This window comes from Trachurus japonicus, chromosome 10, assembly GCF_045865225.1.
Source record: "Trachurus japonicus isolate A0001 chromosome 10, Traja_1.0".
Lineage (NCBI taxonomy): Eukaryota > Metazoa > Chordata > Actinopteri > Carangiformes > Carangidae > Trachurus > Trachurus japonicus.
In genome coordinates, this window is record NC_140916.1 from 15,516,593 (window position 1) to 15,531,596 (window position 15,004).

Genomic DNA, 15,004 nt, shown 5'->3' on the forward strand with positions numbered 1-15,004 from the left:
AGTGACAACATTTGGAGAGGGAGCCAAATGACACGACCAACTTAATGTCTAACAAGAGGAGTATTACCACATCAAGAAATGACAAGGAAAGAGAGATGACTGAGAATAACGCAGAGAGAAAGGAAAAAGCTCCACCGGTGACAAGTTCTCACTGGCTCTGTGGCCTCGCGCATCACAAACAGAGGCGGACATCTTGCAGTGGGAAGTGAGGGGACAGCTCCCAAAGCCATTCACCTTAGAAGACATGCAGCTCTGTGGATTACTAGTGGCAAGCTGACTAATGCGCCAGAACAGCCAGGTATTTAGAGATTTTAGAGGCCAGAGCTCCTCTGGCACTGATGATGAAAGATGGAACGTGAAGTCAAGAGAAAAGATTTTTGCCTGGGCACATTGCAGATATATTTCACCACCACAAATTGATAAATAATAAACTTAATTATTCCAACATTGTGGTTGGCACACTTAAAACAACACAACTTTCTTCTCAAAACTGTAAAAAATCTCAAAAGAACACAGGCTGGAAACCAGAAGCCAATCGCAGGGCAGCCAGTGTCACTCAGAAACCGAAGCTGACAGAGGAATTGAGGAGACGGGCGCAAGTCAGCGATGGAGACTGGCAGATCTCTGATGCGAGGTGAGCCAGTTTCCTCCAGGCAGTGTGGCCGGATCTGCGTCAGTACCAGGAAAGCATCTGACAGGGAACAAGTCCTCCATCCTGACACCACTAATACTTCCAGCTGAACATGTCCTCACAAAACCCAATGTTTACATGTGCCAAGCTGTTTCTGCTGTGTTGGATGCATTGTAGGGAGTATAGAAGTGAATGAGTTTCATCTCTTTTACTTTTTGGACAGAAGTGCCTGCTGCGTTACTGACAGAGAAAGCATGACACCACATTTTTAATTTGTGCTTTGGTCTTTAAAAGTAAAACTCATGACACGCCGTGACGAGATTGGTACAGGTTACTTGAAAATGCGCATAAAGCCGTTCTGACAAGTGGTAGTCAGTTCACATTGCACAGTTTCTATGAAGGATAGAAATGAAAAAGCTCTGAAAAAAATATTATGAAGATGACCCTGTCAAATAGCAGAAAATCCTGTGAGCTTGCTGCGTTCAAGATTTATTTGGAATCATTTTTCCAAACCCTAGGATTAGAATTTGAGGCCCCCCCTTCCCAAAAAAAAATGAAAATCTCTGCAAATACTATCTGAGGTTGCACACACCAGTGCGACTGCATGTGCTGCTGTCCTGCTGTAACCTGTCAGTGCATGCACAGCAGGATGCAGACATCAACAGGGTAACACAGCAAACAGGAATAAAACATAGATGTTGTAACTTTCAGTGAGAGGCGACAATAAAGTCTGACTTTGCAGACATTTACTCCGTCTACTGGGATGTCATAATTAAACAATGGCTAAATCCTTCGTTGACCACACACTATTCAAAAAGAGGCTTCTCAGAGAGCCAGCCATTAGATCGAAAGATCTTAATGACGCTGTAGACATGTGTGGTTTTGCCGATGCGATTAGAGCAGGTGTCAGTGTCGAGGAGGACAGAGCTGCCTGCATTGTGATTAATGAAGCAGCTCCAAACTCCTCTCTGGGTATTTATTGATTCACTTCTGTGGCTGTGCCTGGTGCTGAATTAATCTGCCTGTAAATATGCAAGACTCGTGCATTCTGTTTCACTCGGACCTGCAATTTGAGACGGACATGAATCCAGTGGCTGACACTCACGACCCAGGAGGGAAGTCTATCAACGCACTGGACTGAGATGAAGTCTGAGGAGAGTGACATGAGTGCAGTCAAAGTTCTTGGCCCGGAGGATTTTAGGATTTATAATCGGAAGGAAATATGTTTTGGAAAAATCATACACATTGGCTTTCTTATACTGAACACATCAAATGTGACGGCAGCTGTAAGATTGGATTGTATAACTGTCATGAGGCCAAACAGTTAGGATGGAAATGTCTGAATAATTGATGCACAGTGCATCATTGCAGCACCGTTATTGGGGAATAAACAGTTCATAATAAGAGCCAGAGTTTCCAGGCTCTGTAAAGCTGCAAAGTTCAGAGTGTTTATATGTCATGCTTTGACACATCACTTTGTCTGCACAACTTAGGTTCACAAGGACAAGAGGAAACTAACACAACGTGATTCAGTGGTGTTGATTTTGGAGCTCTGATACACTCACACCACCTTCCACCCCGTCACGTCTCTCTCTCTCTCTCTCTCTGTGCATCTGCATACGTTCTGTTTTCACGTGCTGCTACAGGACGAATTATTCTGGCCCTTCAGACTCAGCCACAAAACAGATTACTGTCACAAAACTAAGACTTGCCAACCACAAGAAAATATCCTGTCATGACATGACAAAAAGTGACTCTGCCACTGAGCAGCACAGTTTTAATGGCACGTCAGTTTTTGATATGATTACTCCTTTGATCCAACACAGAGAAAATATATTAATTCGTAGTAATTTTATTTGAAGGGAAGTAACTTTTGAGAGGTTTTTTTTCCATCCACTCAATTCCTGTTCTGCTTCTTGCTATCAACTTTCTTTCAGAACAAACACTGTGTTAACGCTACATGACATCACAGCCCTATGGGTCATTTCTATAGTTCTACCAATCAACATATACTGTAGTTATGGATTATGTTGAGTCAGTAATCATCTTTAGGTGGCTGAACAAACAAGTCCCAGGTTTCATACTGTGGCGTGTTCATTTTGAAGCTGTGACAGGTACAGAAAGATGTACATACTGAGAATCATGTCAGTGACGTTTTACATCGTCTCTCTGGAGCTTTAGCAACAGTTTGTTTAAAGCCTGTGCAGCGTTTCCCCCATATGTTCCTATCTACTAGCTGCTAGCTCAGTGACAGAATGGTTGCCTGGTGCTGTGTTGTTAATACAGTTCATACATTTTTTTTTTTATTTTTTTTTTTTAAAAAGAGCCATGCTGGTCACGTAGCTCAGGGTGGTAACTGTCTCGTGAGGTCACAAATTTACAAAAGTCCTGAAATCTTGTTTTGAAGCTATGTTTCTGAATACAGGCTGGGTGTATTTCTCTGTTGACTGAGACCTTGATAATGAAAGAAGACATGGGAATATCACTTCATCCAGTATAGGACCTTTACTGTAATACAGGGTGTGAAGCTGAAAACTTGAGAGATAAGGGATAAAAATCTAACATAACAATGATTCAGTATTCTCCTATATCACTGAATGGCCTGGTAAAGTAGCAGAGATAACTAAGACAGTCTGAACTGAGAGTACCAAAAATATTTTCAAAATGCTTAGAGTGAACAAAAGGAAACATGGGTATCACCTTTGTTCTGAAAAAGCAGGGCAGTCAGGAGCTTCTCTAGGCCAGCAGCTTGTAGGAAAAGCTGCGGAGATGGCAGCTGGTTCCGGCTTTAATGGACTGCTTCCCTGAAATAATTTGTGGGACAGGTGGTTGCCAATGTTGGCAGGGTCAGTGCTGATATTCCCTGCGCAATTCCCGGCTCTTGTGCCAGTCAAGTCTCTGACTGAGGGCAGCTGGCAGCGAGTGAACCTCTCAGGGATGGGGATAGTGAACTGCAGTTTGTTCTTTTGTGTTGTTTTCTTTTACCAGCTTTTTGGCTCTCGGCTGTGCATCTATAAAACTAAGACAGACCTTTTTCAGAGGGTTCTCGGTTAAGGTGAAGAATGTTTTTGTCTCATCTGAGAGTTTTAGAGATGGTGCTGCTGCCCAACAGCTTAAATGAGTCAGCCACTCGCACAGTGCCATTGATTTCCAGAGGGAGATGAGAGGGAAAGTTGGTGTGGAGGTTAATCTACAAATCAATTCTTTTGAGCATATCTCGCTCAGTGTGCTGTCAGCAAAACATGCCAAGCTAAGTCCTCTCCCTTTAAGTGATTTATCATAGCTTCATAACTTAGCAGTTATTGTGGATGTGTGGATGTTTTTAAATCAATTTCCAGTCATCCTGTACAAGAGCATTAATTGTTTTCAGACAGACTAGATGCTTTGGTTACGAGCTCTTAACTCCCATAGACTTTAAGTAAGTCTTTCCCAAAAAAATCAGGATAGACAAGACACGGTTAACAATAGTTGTTATTAATCTGACAAGGGTTCTTGCAGATGCAACTTCATTGTACAGTAATGCATCATTGTTAACAAAAAATAAAACATGGGCCTATTATGTAATCTTATCCTCAAATTAAGTTGCATGTGACTAAAACAAACCCTGACATAGTTTAGTTATAATGAATAATTGATACCTCCTGTATTTCGGTGGTACAGGGATTTTACAACAATATATTCTGCATCATATGTATTCTCACTGCGTGAAACACTCCTCAGCTTGATAAATTAAAATATTCTGATCTCACTGCTTCATTCTCTATTAATCATTGGCTTCCTGTAAGTCTGGAGGACATGAACTTGCACAGCCCAGGTGTAAATGAAATGAATATAAAGAAGAACTAAAGAAAAGTTTCTGCACACTGGCTATGTTCAGTCCAGGTGCCATCATTACTGTGTGAACCACTTATAGTAACATCAACAGGCTACGTCATCACTTTCGGGAGCAGTGCTGCCAAAATAAGCCAATTAGCTTTATTGATTTGCTGTGAGCATCTTAAACAATGCCGGAACCTGACAACAAGGGGACGGATGGGGGAATCCAGTTGAGTCGCTATAGGCTACTGTAAATAAAGAGGTCGGCTGCAACGGGCAGGCTGCCACAGTTTAAGTGCAGGTTGTCATTGTATTGCGTTCAGCACAGTCGTGTTTGAACGTCGACCGTAAAGATAGAGTCATGAATACTGATTCCAATAAAAGCGACAAAGGCAACACAATTCAGCTGTTGAGGGTGAAATCGTTGCCTGTGGGTCTGGAAGCACAATTACAGACTCGTCATTATCAACCACTACTTGATCTATTATTTTCTAATTGTTGAATCAGAGAGAAGAAAAAAAACAAGCACCAAAGACAAAAGGTGCAGTAATGTGCGTGCCTGTGCGTAAGTGTCGTGCACATCCCCCTGTGTGGAGATGGAGCGGCTACAGTGATTAGTACCGCCAGGTTTCTCTGGCAACCCTGTCTCCGCTCTGTCTCCATGGCAATGGATAGGCAGTTTACTTCCTTTTTATTTTTCAATCGTCCCTATCCGTAAAGAGCCTGGTTTTTATAATAATTATTATTTATTTATTTTTTACGCCATGGGGTCATAGGGAGTGAAAAGGCTCAGCTGCTTCATGATAGCACAGATGTGATGCTGAATGTGCGGATGAGGTGCGAGCGAGAGACACAAAGGGACAACTGAAGAGGAAGCCAGTGGCACATTAGGAAATCACTGTCGTCGCTCCAGCGTTTTAATGTTTACTTTCCACCTTTGTGTGCGCAAACCGTGCCAGTTGTAGCCCACAGGCTTTGCACCGCAACGCAACGACCCCTCGGCTTTGTCTGTAGTCTACCTGTCTACGCGTTTCTCTCTGACGGATCACCGAGTCAGTGCAAGTGAAGCGTGTGATGTGGAACCAACACATCGTGCAGCATATATACATACAGGCCTTACGGTCTCCTACGGTAGCAGCTGTCTTCGATCTCACACATCCACATGCACCGTGCTGGGGAGAGGGAGGGGTGGGTGGGGGGTGTCTCACTCATCCTGTGGTTTCTATTGTTTGTTTGTTTTTCCTCAGAGTGATTTAAGAGCACCATGCAGGGGGGATGAATGGGCGCGTGGTCGCGTTAAAACCCTGTGATTTTTTTTTAGGGAGGTAAGGAGTCTGGTTATACACAAGCCAAGGCTCGCCTCTTACCCTTGGAAGCATCCTTGTCTTCTTTAGGCTTCGCCACTTTTCCACTCATAGATCCCAGTTTGGATGTGTAATTCCCGGTTTAGAGAAGAATCGAAATCCTTTTAATTGCTGAATGTCCTCAATGAAATCCGTAGCAGAGGTTCCAGGTGCTGAGATAAGGCTTCTGTGAAGAGAGGAAGTGTTCATCACCACCACCATCATCATCATCATGATACAAATTACATTTTTCCTTTCATAACACAATACAACAGGAAGCTCAGAAACGAGACAATGGAGTGTGGGAAGCTACTCAGGCTGCAAGGTGTTTATCAATTGGTTATCAATGAAAACCTCCAACTATTGATGCACTGTAAACACACTCGCACGCCGCACGACTGAGGGAGACCATATGGCTTCAATAAGCACCAAAAGAGTCGAGTCTGTCTTTGCTCTGTGTTTTTGTAAGAAACCTACCTTATCTCCTCCACGTTTTCTGCTACATCAATGCACATTGATGAAAGGAAACGCTCCCACCACGAATCCCGTTATGTTGCATACAAAAAAAATCACGACCTGCTTTTACTGTGACAAAGGATGAGGAGCAAAAAAAAAAGAAAAGAAAAGAAAGAAGCTGCGAAATGGAGCGCAGAGGGTTTTCTTTCTCCACCTCCTCCTCCTCCTCCCCGAGGTTTTCAATCAACGTTGAAACGGGGAAAAAAACTACAAGTGGTATTAATGAAGCGTCCTATCTACAAGCAAACCCCGGGAGAAATGCCATCCAGTGTAGCTTCTGCGACCAGGTTCTCTTGTCTGTGGCTTTTTTCCTGCTGACGAGCTCCTCTGCTCCTCTAAACGCTCGGCAGGCAGAATCAACAGGATACTCAACGTGAGAGCGCTCTCCCTCTCTCTTCCCCTCTCTCTCTCTCCCTCCCTCCCTCCTGGTGCCGATTCACACCGTGGACATTATTATTGTTTTTTCACTTGGGTATCACTGGCGAGATGAGAACCTCTCCATCCATGTAAGAGAGGGAAAAAAAGAAGGAAAAAAATCACCCAGTGTGTGTGTGTGTGTGTGTGAGCCGTGTTGTCGATGATGTGGAGAATTAAAGCAGGAGGCTGTGCTGCATGGTGCACACCATCTTGCTGTTGCTCTCATTCAATCGCCTTTGCAGAGCCATGCGTTTCCCCCCCATTCACGTTCAGCCCTGCGCATTTTCTCCTGACATGATCTGGAGGTGTTTGCATTTTACTTTATATTGAATGCAGGACATGCACTTTGCAACAAATGGTTCCTGGGTGGAAGACACAACTGTAAAATGTACATTTTTGTCTCTTTTATTTTATGATTAGGGGTATTTTGCCTGAATTGCACTTAAAACGAAATATTTGACAACAACCATTCACTGCCCAGAAAGTTCAGAGGTATGTGTAGCACATGATAAAGAGCACTGCAGCTAGTGGAAATAACATACAATTTGGGTACTGAATGCATCACCTGCCAAAAATCTGGTCTTTGCCTATAGCTTAATGCAAATTTTAGCACTGAGTAGTGGGGTAGCAGATGGGTTTAAATTGATTTAACATTGATCCCGACCTCTAAATTTAGCTTGTTTTTAATGTAAATCAGCTTATTTTCATGATACAGTGCAGGTGGCTTATAAATCTGCTTACGCCTGCTTCAAAGGGCTGACACTTAAGATTTGTTAAGGTGAATGAAACAGTAGAAACTGAAGTGCTGGAAAAACAAATTGTGTAATAGAAACAAAAATTTACCCAGATAGATTTACCCAAATTACACAAACAGACATATTTGTTTCCCATGCAAGAAGTTGGTTTTATTTGCCTGAGTCTGACTCCAGGACCAGGACGAGAAAAGTGCTTGATTTTAAATCTTAGAAGTGATGTCCTTACCTTCAAAACCTGTGTGTCATCCTTGATTTAGACTCACGTGAAACCATCCAGCTCCAAATGGTGAGTGAGCCAAGACTGACAGTTAAAACCAGTCCAAAGCCAAAACGTTTTCTGACCTCTTTTATACGAATGTTACTTTTATTCAGAAGTCCCAGTCCAGTCCCAGTCCGATCTCTGCTGGCTTTATGTCACACCTCTTGGCTTTGAAGGTCTGTTAGCACTCAGTGGCAGCAGAGGGAAGAGATCTGCGGGTTGAGGGTTACAAGATCTATATGGATGCTATTTTTAGAGGAAACTGGAGCCCTTTCAAACTTTCTTGACATGCTCAAATCTTCCTGAGACGTTTAAGGGTCACTGTGGCCTGTTTAGCCTGTTTCAGTGCCTCAAAGGGTCAAATCATTGTCTTTTGAAAGCAGCCTTCACTCTGAGTTCAGTCATTTTACTGAGACAAATAGAGCTCCAATGAAGAAAAAACATTTTATCTATAAGACTTTCAAGTATCATGTTAGACTGAGAAAGATCATTAAAACATGTTGAAATGCTTTTATCCTCGACAGTGTGTTTCATCTTTTTATTGGGTGACTGTTGCTGTCATATTACAGTATAACCTCCATTATTAATGATACTGACTGAATGTCTACAAATTGGCTTGTTGAATCTTACTTAAAGATTGTAAACTGAACAACCTTAACACACTGATTTGATACCAATTATAGCTTTGTAATATTGTATTTGGTTATAACAGCGTGTGTGTAAATACATGTTTTGATTTATACCCGTTTTTATGTATCTTTATTCTGTAAATCCTTCATGGAGACAGCTAAGTTATAGTCCATGTGCCTCTTCATGCCCCCAACAGTTGGTGCAGAGAGCATCATGTTTTCTATCTGTAAATCCATCCCATTCACATAAACACAATATCTCACTAACGCCTGGAAGGAATTTTTACAATTCTGGCACAAGCATCCACCCTGACCCACTGATGAACTGATTCAAATTTTGTTGGCAAAGTTAAAAATTCAAGGTCATTGTGAGTCACAATATGTTTTTGGCCATAACTCAGAAACGTATTTGCTAATTATGACATTGAACACAAATGTTTAATACAGTAGGATTAAATGATGAGGGACTGATATTTTATATCCAAATGGTCAAAGGTCAACCTCACTGCGACAACATAATATCCTGTAAAAAAAAAAAAAAAAAAAAACACTACCGGACATTATTGATTGCTGTAACCTCAGGAAGGGGAGAGAGTGACCATATTTCCTGCAACTTGACCGGTTAGTGGAGGCACGCAGGCACAAGTTATTTTTATTAAATCATAAATTGAAGCCCATCGGCCACTTTCTGTCCCAAGCGTTTAGAGTTTTTTACTCTTTTTTTTTTTTTGCAGAGCATGTATTGATAAATTCCTTTTTCTTAAATCATGAGATCTGACAGCTCATTAGCATTCAGCGGTACTGAGAGTGTGCATGGTTATTATTTACGATAGCGGCTATCTTAGTACCAGAGCGGAATCGAGAAGACTGTGAATCAATAGCAGCTGACCACTTGCTGGTTGTGGAGGTCAAGGAGGTTACACAGAGGGGTGGGGGGGTTGTTGGTGGTCGATGACAGGATGTCTTCATAACGGATGCAGTCACTCATTTAGCCTCGTGAAACTACTGTCATCACACATGCAAAACACAAACGATGCTTACTGACCATGAACAATACATTTCAAGGACAATTTCTATTAATTTCTATGCAAACTGATGCCTCACTTCATCCTTAAGGATCAAAACTTGACAAGTCATCAAACCATGGCGAATCATTAATCTAGGTTAAGTCAATCACAACATTGTCTTAATCTTCTTAATAATAAAATTGATATATGAATCAAAAACTGAGTCAAAACTTGCACTGATGGAACAAATGGTTGTGTAGTTTTGTTGCGATGTATTTTAAATGACATTAACATGCCTGCAAAATGTGATTTGTGAGTTGTTTAAGAAGCATTACAAGTGCTTGTAATAAGATGTTAGTGGAGTAATTATGAACTAATCAGTAGATCAATGAAAATTAGGTAAAACTCTGCCTGGACGTGTCCGTGTACATTGCGAGGGAGGTATAAAGAGCGAGGGTTAAAGAGTGTAAATGTCAGTGGATTGTGTTCCCACTGTGTCCATGGCCTGTGGGCCCCTTTTGACCTTTCTAACAGGGCGTCACACCACAGTGCCACATTCACCTCCAGCCTGTTTAAGTCCTGCAGCCTGGCCCTGGCCAGTGCAGCAGCAAACTCCTGATTCACTCACTCCACTCTTACTTGTTGTCACATCACAGGCCAGTGAATAAACCTAAGACTCCTCTGCTCTTCTGCTGATTGTATAGGATTTCTGCTGGAAAATGCACCTTAACATCACATTGACTGGTGTGTTTTTAAGCTCTTTTTTGCCATGTTTAACCAGTTCCCATGGTAAATGTCACATTAATACTGTACATAAACCTAACAAGCTCAGCTGCTGTAGCTGTGAGAGGTGTAAACCTTGAACTGATGAGTACCTCTCTATTAGAACTCATTAGCATATTATGATATTTTCAAGTGTACGGTACTCAGTAGTATCATGTTTTATTAATGTTTCATGAAATATTTATTAAAATGCTCTTTTGAGAGGCAAGTTAGGTAATGATTTTATGATACCCATTCCCATCCAGTTGCTCATGTAAGTTTAGTCTGATCATTTCTTGAACTGCACAAATGCATTAAAGCATAAACTGGCTCACATGGAAACATATTCTGGAAGATACTCTTCAGTTATTATTGCTGCATGAATGAACAACTTCACAACTGCAAATTTCCTCCTACCTCACTGTTCACTGTCTTCTTTCTTTCCTTAGGCCTTTTATTCCTTTCAGAACACAATTGTTTCCACCCTCCCCTGTTCACTGTGATATATGATTTTTTTTTCTTTATTTCTTGCTGCACAGACTGCCATAAAAAGGAGATTGTTCACAAGAGGAAGTTCAAGATGTGGGAGGATTGTAGTTGTGCTATTAGGTGGTTACGTATTATTTTCCTGAGTGTTATTTAAGCTAATAAGGTGATGGGGACTTTGTGTTCCAGGGAACAACAAATCGCTGGAGGCGGCTCGATGGCATTTGGTGAAGAGATTGCATGTTCTGACTTTATTTGCATGAGTGTCCTCTTCTTCTGACATTTGTAAATCTTGCGGTTTTAGCAGATTTGAGACCCTGTGAAGAACTGAACATCTGAATTATGTTTTAGTTATTTTTACGTATCAGTTGAACTGTGATTAGATTAAATTCATGACAGGTTGATTTTTCTTTTGCTCAAGTTGCATGAAGAGTAAGAAGAGCAGTGAGAGCAAACGATGAATGAATTAATGATTATAGAACTACAAAGCTTGCTAAATTACATAAGACCTTACTGATTTGCCCTTTTGTACACCACCTAATTGTTCCATGTATCTAAAGGGACAATTTCATTCAAAACACATTTCTTGAACCAGATTATTTTCTTTGGAAAAAAAAAAAGAAATCTGCACATAGATCTTAGAATTTAGATACATTTAGCAAGATTGGTTGTTTTGCTGAAGGTGTGTATTCATCAAGCAGTCAGTTTAAAATCAATTTCCAATTGCATGGATAACAGCCACTCTCCCTATTCGGCACATTGAGTTGATTTATAAATGCCTTGCATTGGATGACAGAGCAACGCCGGACCAATAGTGAAGGAGCTGCTTGATATGTGACTCGGCTGGACTGAAAATCACCCAAGGTGATATTTGTGCAGGAGCCAGTGTGTGTGGATGCTTGGAGGGATTAGTCCCAAAAGTCATTCAGTGAGGGTGTTGGAGGGTGATTAATGCCCCGATATTGTGCAGCAGGGGTTAGTTATCGGCCTCTGATTGTAGGTGTGAGCTTGATTGAAGCTCTGGGTGTAACTGATAAGGCAATCACGCTTGTTCTGTTACAGGGACAGTTATGACCATGGGAACAAGCTGGAAGCAGAGGAGTGTTTGTAAAATGTGTGTCTGGATCTTGTTTAGTGCAGATTAAATTTATCACAATCTTCTGTTTCACACTCGAAATGTGCTAATGGTTCCATGAATCATTTGCATTTAGCAACGCTCGCTGTCATCAGAGTGTAATTAACAATTTATTGCTGTAGGGAGAAGAATATGCAACGTAATCCAGGAGAGGTCAGTGTCGTGTGTGTGAGGCCACATCTAAGGCAAATATAATATTCATAACATGTTGTCATCATGAGTGAATACAATGAATAGACGCAGAAGATAACCAAGGACTGGAAGGCCATAGAAATGTTTGTGCATTTGTGTGTGTGTGTGTGTGTTTATGTGTGTCCATATAGGTCTGCACATAAAAGTGATGGATTTCATCAAACACTACTCATTGGACTGTTGCACCTGCTCATTTATCTCTGAGCCTCACAGAGCTCTGGTGCACTGACCTCAGTTTCAAAGGTCAGAACAGGGTCAGTAAGTTATTTCAAAACTATACAGGTCAGGGTCGAAAGGTGTGTCGTATTTCTGTCACGTCCCCCTATAACACACCACATAATTGACTTGGCCGCTCACCAGATTGCATTTTTATATCTCTCATGCCACAGAGTATATTTCAGCTGTGGGACAGACGATCTACATGTATTTGGTGCAGCTGACACTCTGCCATTTACCGCTGGTGATGAAGTCCTCATCAGTCCAATGGCAAGTGACTTATTAGCACGTGAAGCAGTTTTTTTTTTTTTTTTTTTTTTTTTACAATATACAGGGTGTAAAGTTGGAAATGATTTATTATTATGAAAAATTCATTTGACCCATTTCCACCTCATTGGCTCCATCCAATGTAGCCTTTTGCAAACTCATTTCTGACATTCAGTGGAAAAACAGTGAGCTTCACAGGCACTTTCTGACCAGGAGGGATGGGAGCTCCACTTTTCATTAATGGTGGCTGAACATCCCTGAGCCGGCAGCGTCTGTCAGCTCGGCTGCATCACGGCTCACAGAACCAGGAGTGGATTTCAGCTCTCATTTCTTACGAACTCACAGTAGCGCCGTATTTCTGGGTCACTATTGTCAAGCAAAGCTAAGTACATCCCCCTTTAGCTCTACCTAGTTTCATAAGTTTAATATGGAATCCATACCCAAGAGAGGAAACACCGTATTAGTGCATCTTTCTGGTGTTTTGAACTTGAATTGAGACTTTTATTAATAAGTTAACCTACTTTTCCCTGTGTTCTGGTAAAGGATTTATTTCTCCACCTTATGGACACAGCAATAATAGCCAAGTTGTTAAGATAAATCTACAAAATATGAAACTGTAAATGCCAAAAATCCCTTTTTGTTGTTTATGTTGCCATTTCTACTACAACTACAGTCAGTGGTGTTCTTACCCTTTCTTTCTTTCTTTTTTTTTTCTTTTACAATTTACTGGCAGGATTTCATTTGAAAGGTCTCCAACAGTCTATTTAAGACTACTGGACTGTGACTGGTGTTTTGAGGCTGTAAATCCAAACACTACCTCTGCGTCTTCAGCAAAATACCAAGCCAATTGTTAAAATGTCAGAGTGTTTGGCTTGGTGAGGACGCATGTGGGCAAGCGAGGGGAATGGGTGCGGACGCCAGGCTTTCAAATTACAGAAATTAGTGTACTAATTAACGGAGTGCGACTCTCTCAAATATCACATTAATGTCAATGACTTTATCCATGAAGAGGAGGCAATGGAGGAGGAGGATAGGGGGTGGCTGTGGTGGTGCTTCGAGGCTGAGGGTGTTTCTTTTTACAGCTCATATCACAGGAGCTCCCTGTGGATCTTAATGTACTGTATGAGCTCACAAGAAGCGTCTTTGAGTATCAAACATGTATCACATTCACTTCATTTCTAAGTGCATTATAACAGACTGTCCAGTGATTCAATAATGATAAATCATATCATGATCAACCACAGCATTGGTATCAAAAGATTATTAATCCTCAGTCTATGTGGCTGGTGGATTGATTTACGTTTGGACTGAGTTTGGACTAGCGCCCATCTAACTGTGCTTTAAGCTAAGATAACTCTCAGCTGGATGCTGCATGATACTACTGTTTATGTAACAGTCAGACATCAGATTGGAATTGATGGATATTTATCTTTCCCAAACTATTGATTTCAACACGCCAGTCTATGTGAGTTTGCAGTAAATTCACTGGCTTCTTTTTTGCATTTACTTATTATTTTTGCTGAACTTTGGTGTGAACAGAACAATGCCATTCCTTCATCATCTCAATTTACTCCTGTTTGTGACTAAATGGCAACAGAGCTTTTAGTTTCTCAGTGGAATTTCACATTGAATAACCAGTGTCTTTGAATCTGCCTGTTGTGACACTGTGTTCACTTCAGACATGTGAATGAAACTGATGTGAATCAGGTGTGTGATGCTGCTCGCTCAGCCTTCAGCTCTTGTAAAGCACTCTAACTAGCTCAGGGCCAAAAAGACCACCATAAACACACCTGGATGACTGAGTGCGTGTACGTCACCAAGGCGTTTACAGACAGTATGTCTTTGTTCTCACTGCTAGCAGCTGTAAACATGCATGAGGAAATCATGCATCATTTGCATGTTATGGCCTGAAGCTCACATCACACCTGAGGGAATTGTTGCACCATTCAAATTGTGTACAAACACCACCAACACTTAAATTCTGTCAATATAAAATTTCTCACACTGCAGTCAATTAAAAACCAAACCATAATCCAGTCGGGGATTAGTCAGACTGCAGGCAACAAAGTATCTGTCTTAATAGTGAGTGCCGGGGAGCTGCTGCCAGAACACATTGAGAGTGTGATGAGTGTGGATGTTGGGTCACTCTGGGAGAAAGTTTAGCTGCTGAGGTTACAGATAGTCCAGACACAGTAAGCTCTGCCTGGCACTGTCAGCGTCTAGGATGGAAAATCTGCTATTTTTTCCTGCCTTTCATATTTCAAATCACAAACACTTGACAGTGCTGGAAACATTAGGAAGTTAAATTTAGATCTGAAAGTTATTATCAATGAGGCCAGGGCTTTATTTATATCCAGATCATTGATTGTGTCTTTAAATATCACACAAGTTGAGTTGTTAACTTCGAATGCGTCATCGCGCAGATTTTCCCAGATCATGCAGACCTTGTTTGAGCTTTACAAACATTCAGATTCCCGCTGACAGAGGAAGGTTTTACCAAGGCAAAACATAAGCTCTCAGCAAATGACAACGTCTCTAAGGTGAAAGACCAAGTTCTGGGCTGCCTGATCTCC

The 15,004-nt window shown here is 41.4% G+C and overlaps 1 protein-coding gene across 4 annotated transcripts in view; it reads right to left on the bottom strand.

Annotated features, from left to right (window-relative positions):
* The window catches only part of fgf13a (fibroblast growth factor 13a), a 97,886-nt gene extending 89,968 nt beyond the window's left edge, over positions 1-7,918 (bottom strand). The window contains exons 1-2 of one of the 4 annotated variants that reach the window (XM_085789499.1): positions 7,705-7,918; positions 5,815-5,977 (exon numbers count right to left, since the gene is read on the bottom strand). In XM_085789499.1, coding sequence (XP_085645625.1) covers positions 5,815-5,863 — 49 coding nt within the window. In that variant the 5' untranslated portion in view covers positions 5,864-5,977; positions 7,705-7,918. Of the gene's footprint in view, positions 1-5,814; positions 5,978-6,267; positions 6,815-7,704 lie in introns of those variants that run through there. The other 3 variants (XM_085789497.1, XM_085789501.1, XM_085789498.1) reach the window with 3 other exon arrangements.
* Between the last annotated feature and the right edge of the window lie 7,086 nt (positions 7,919-15,004).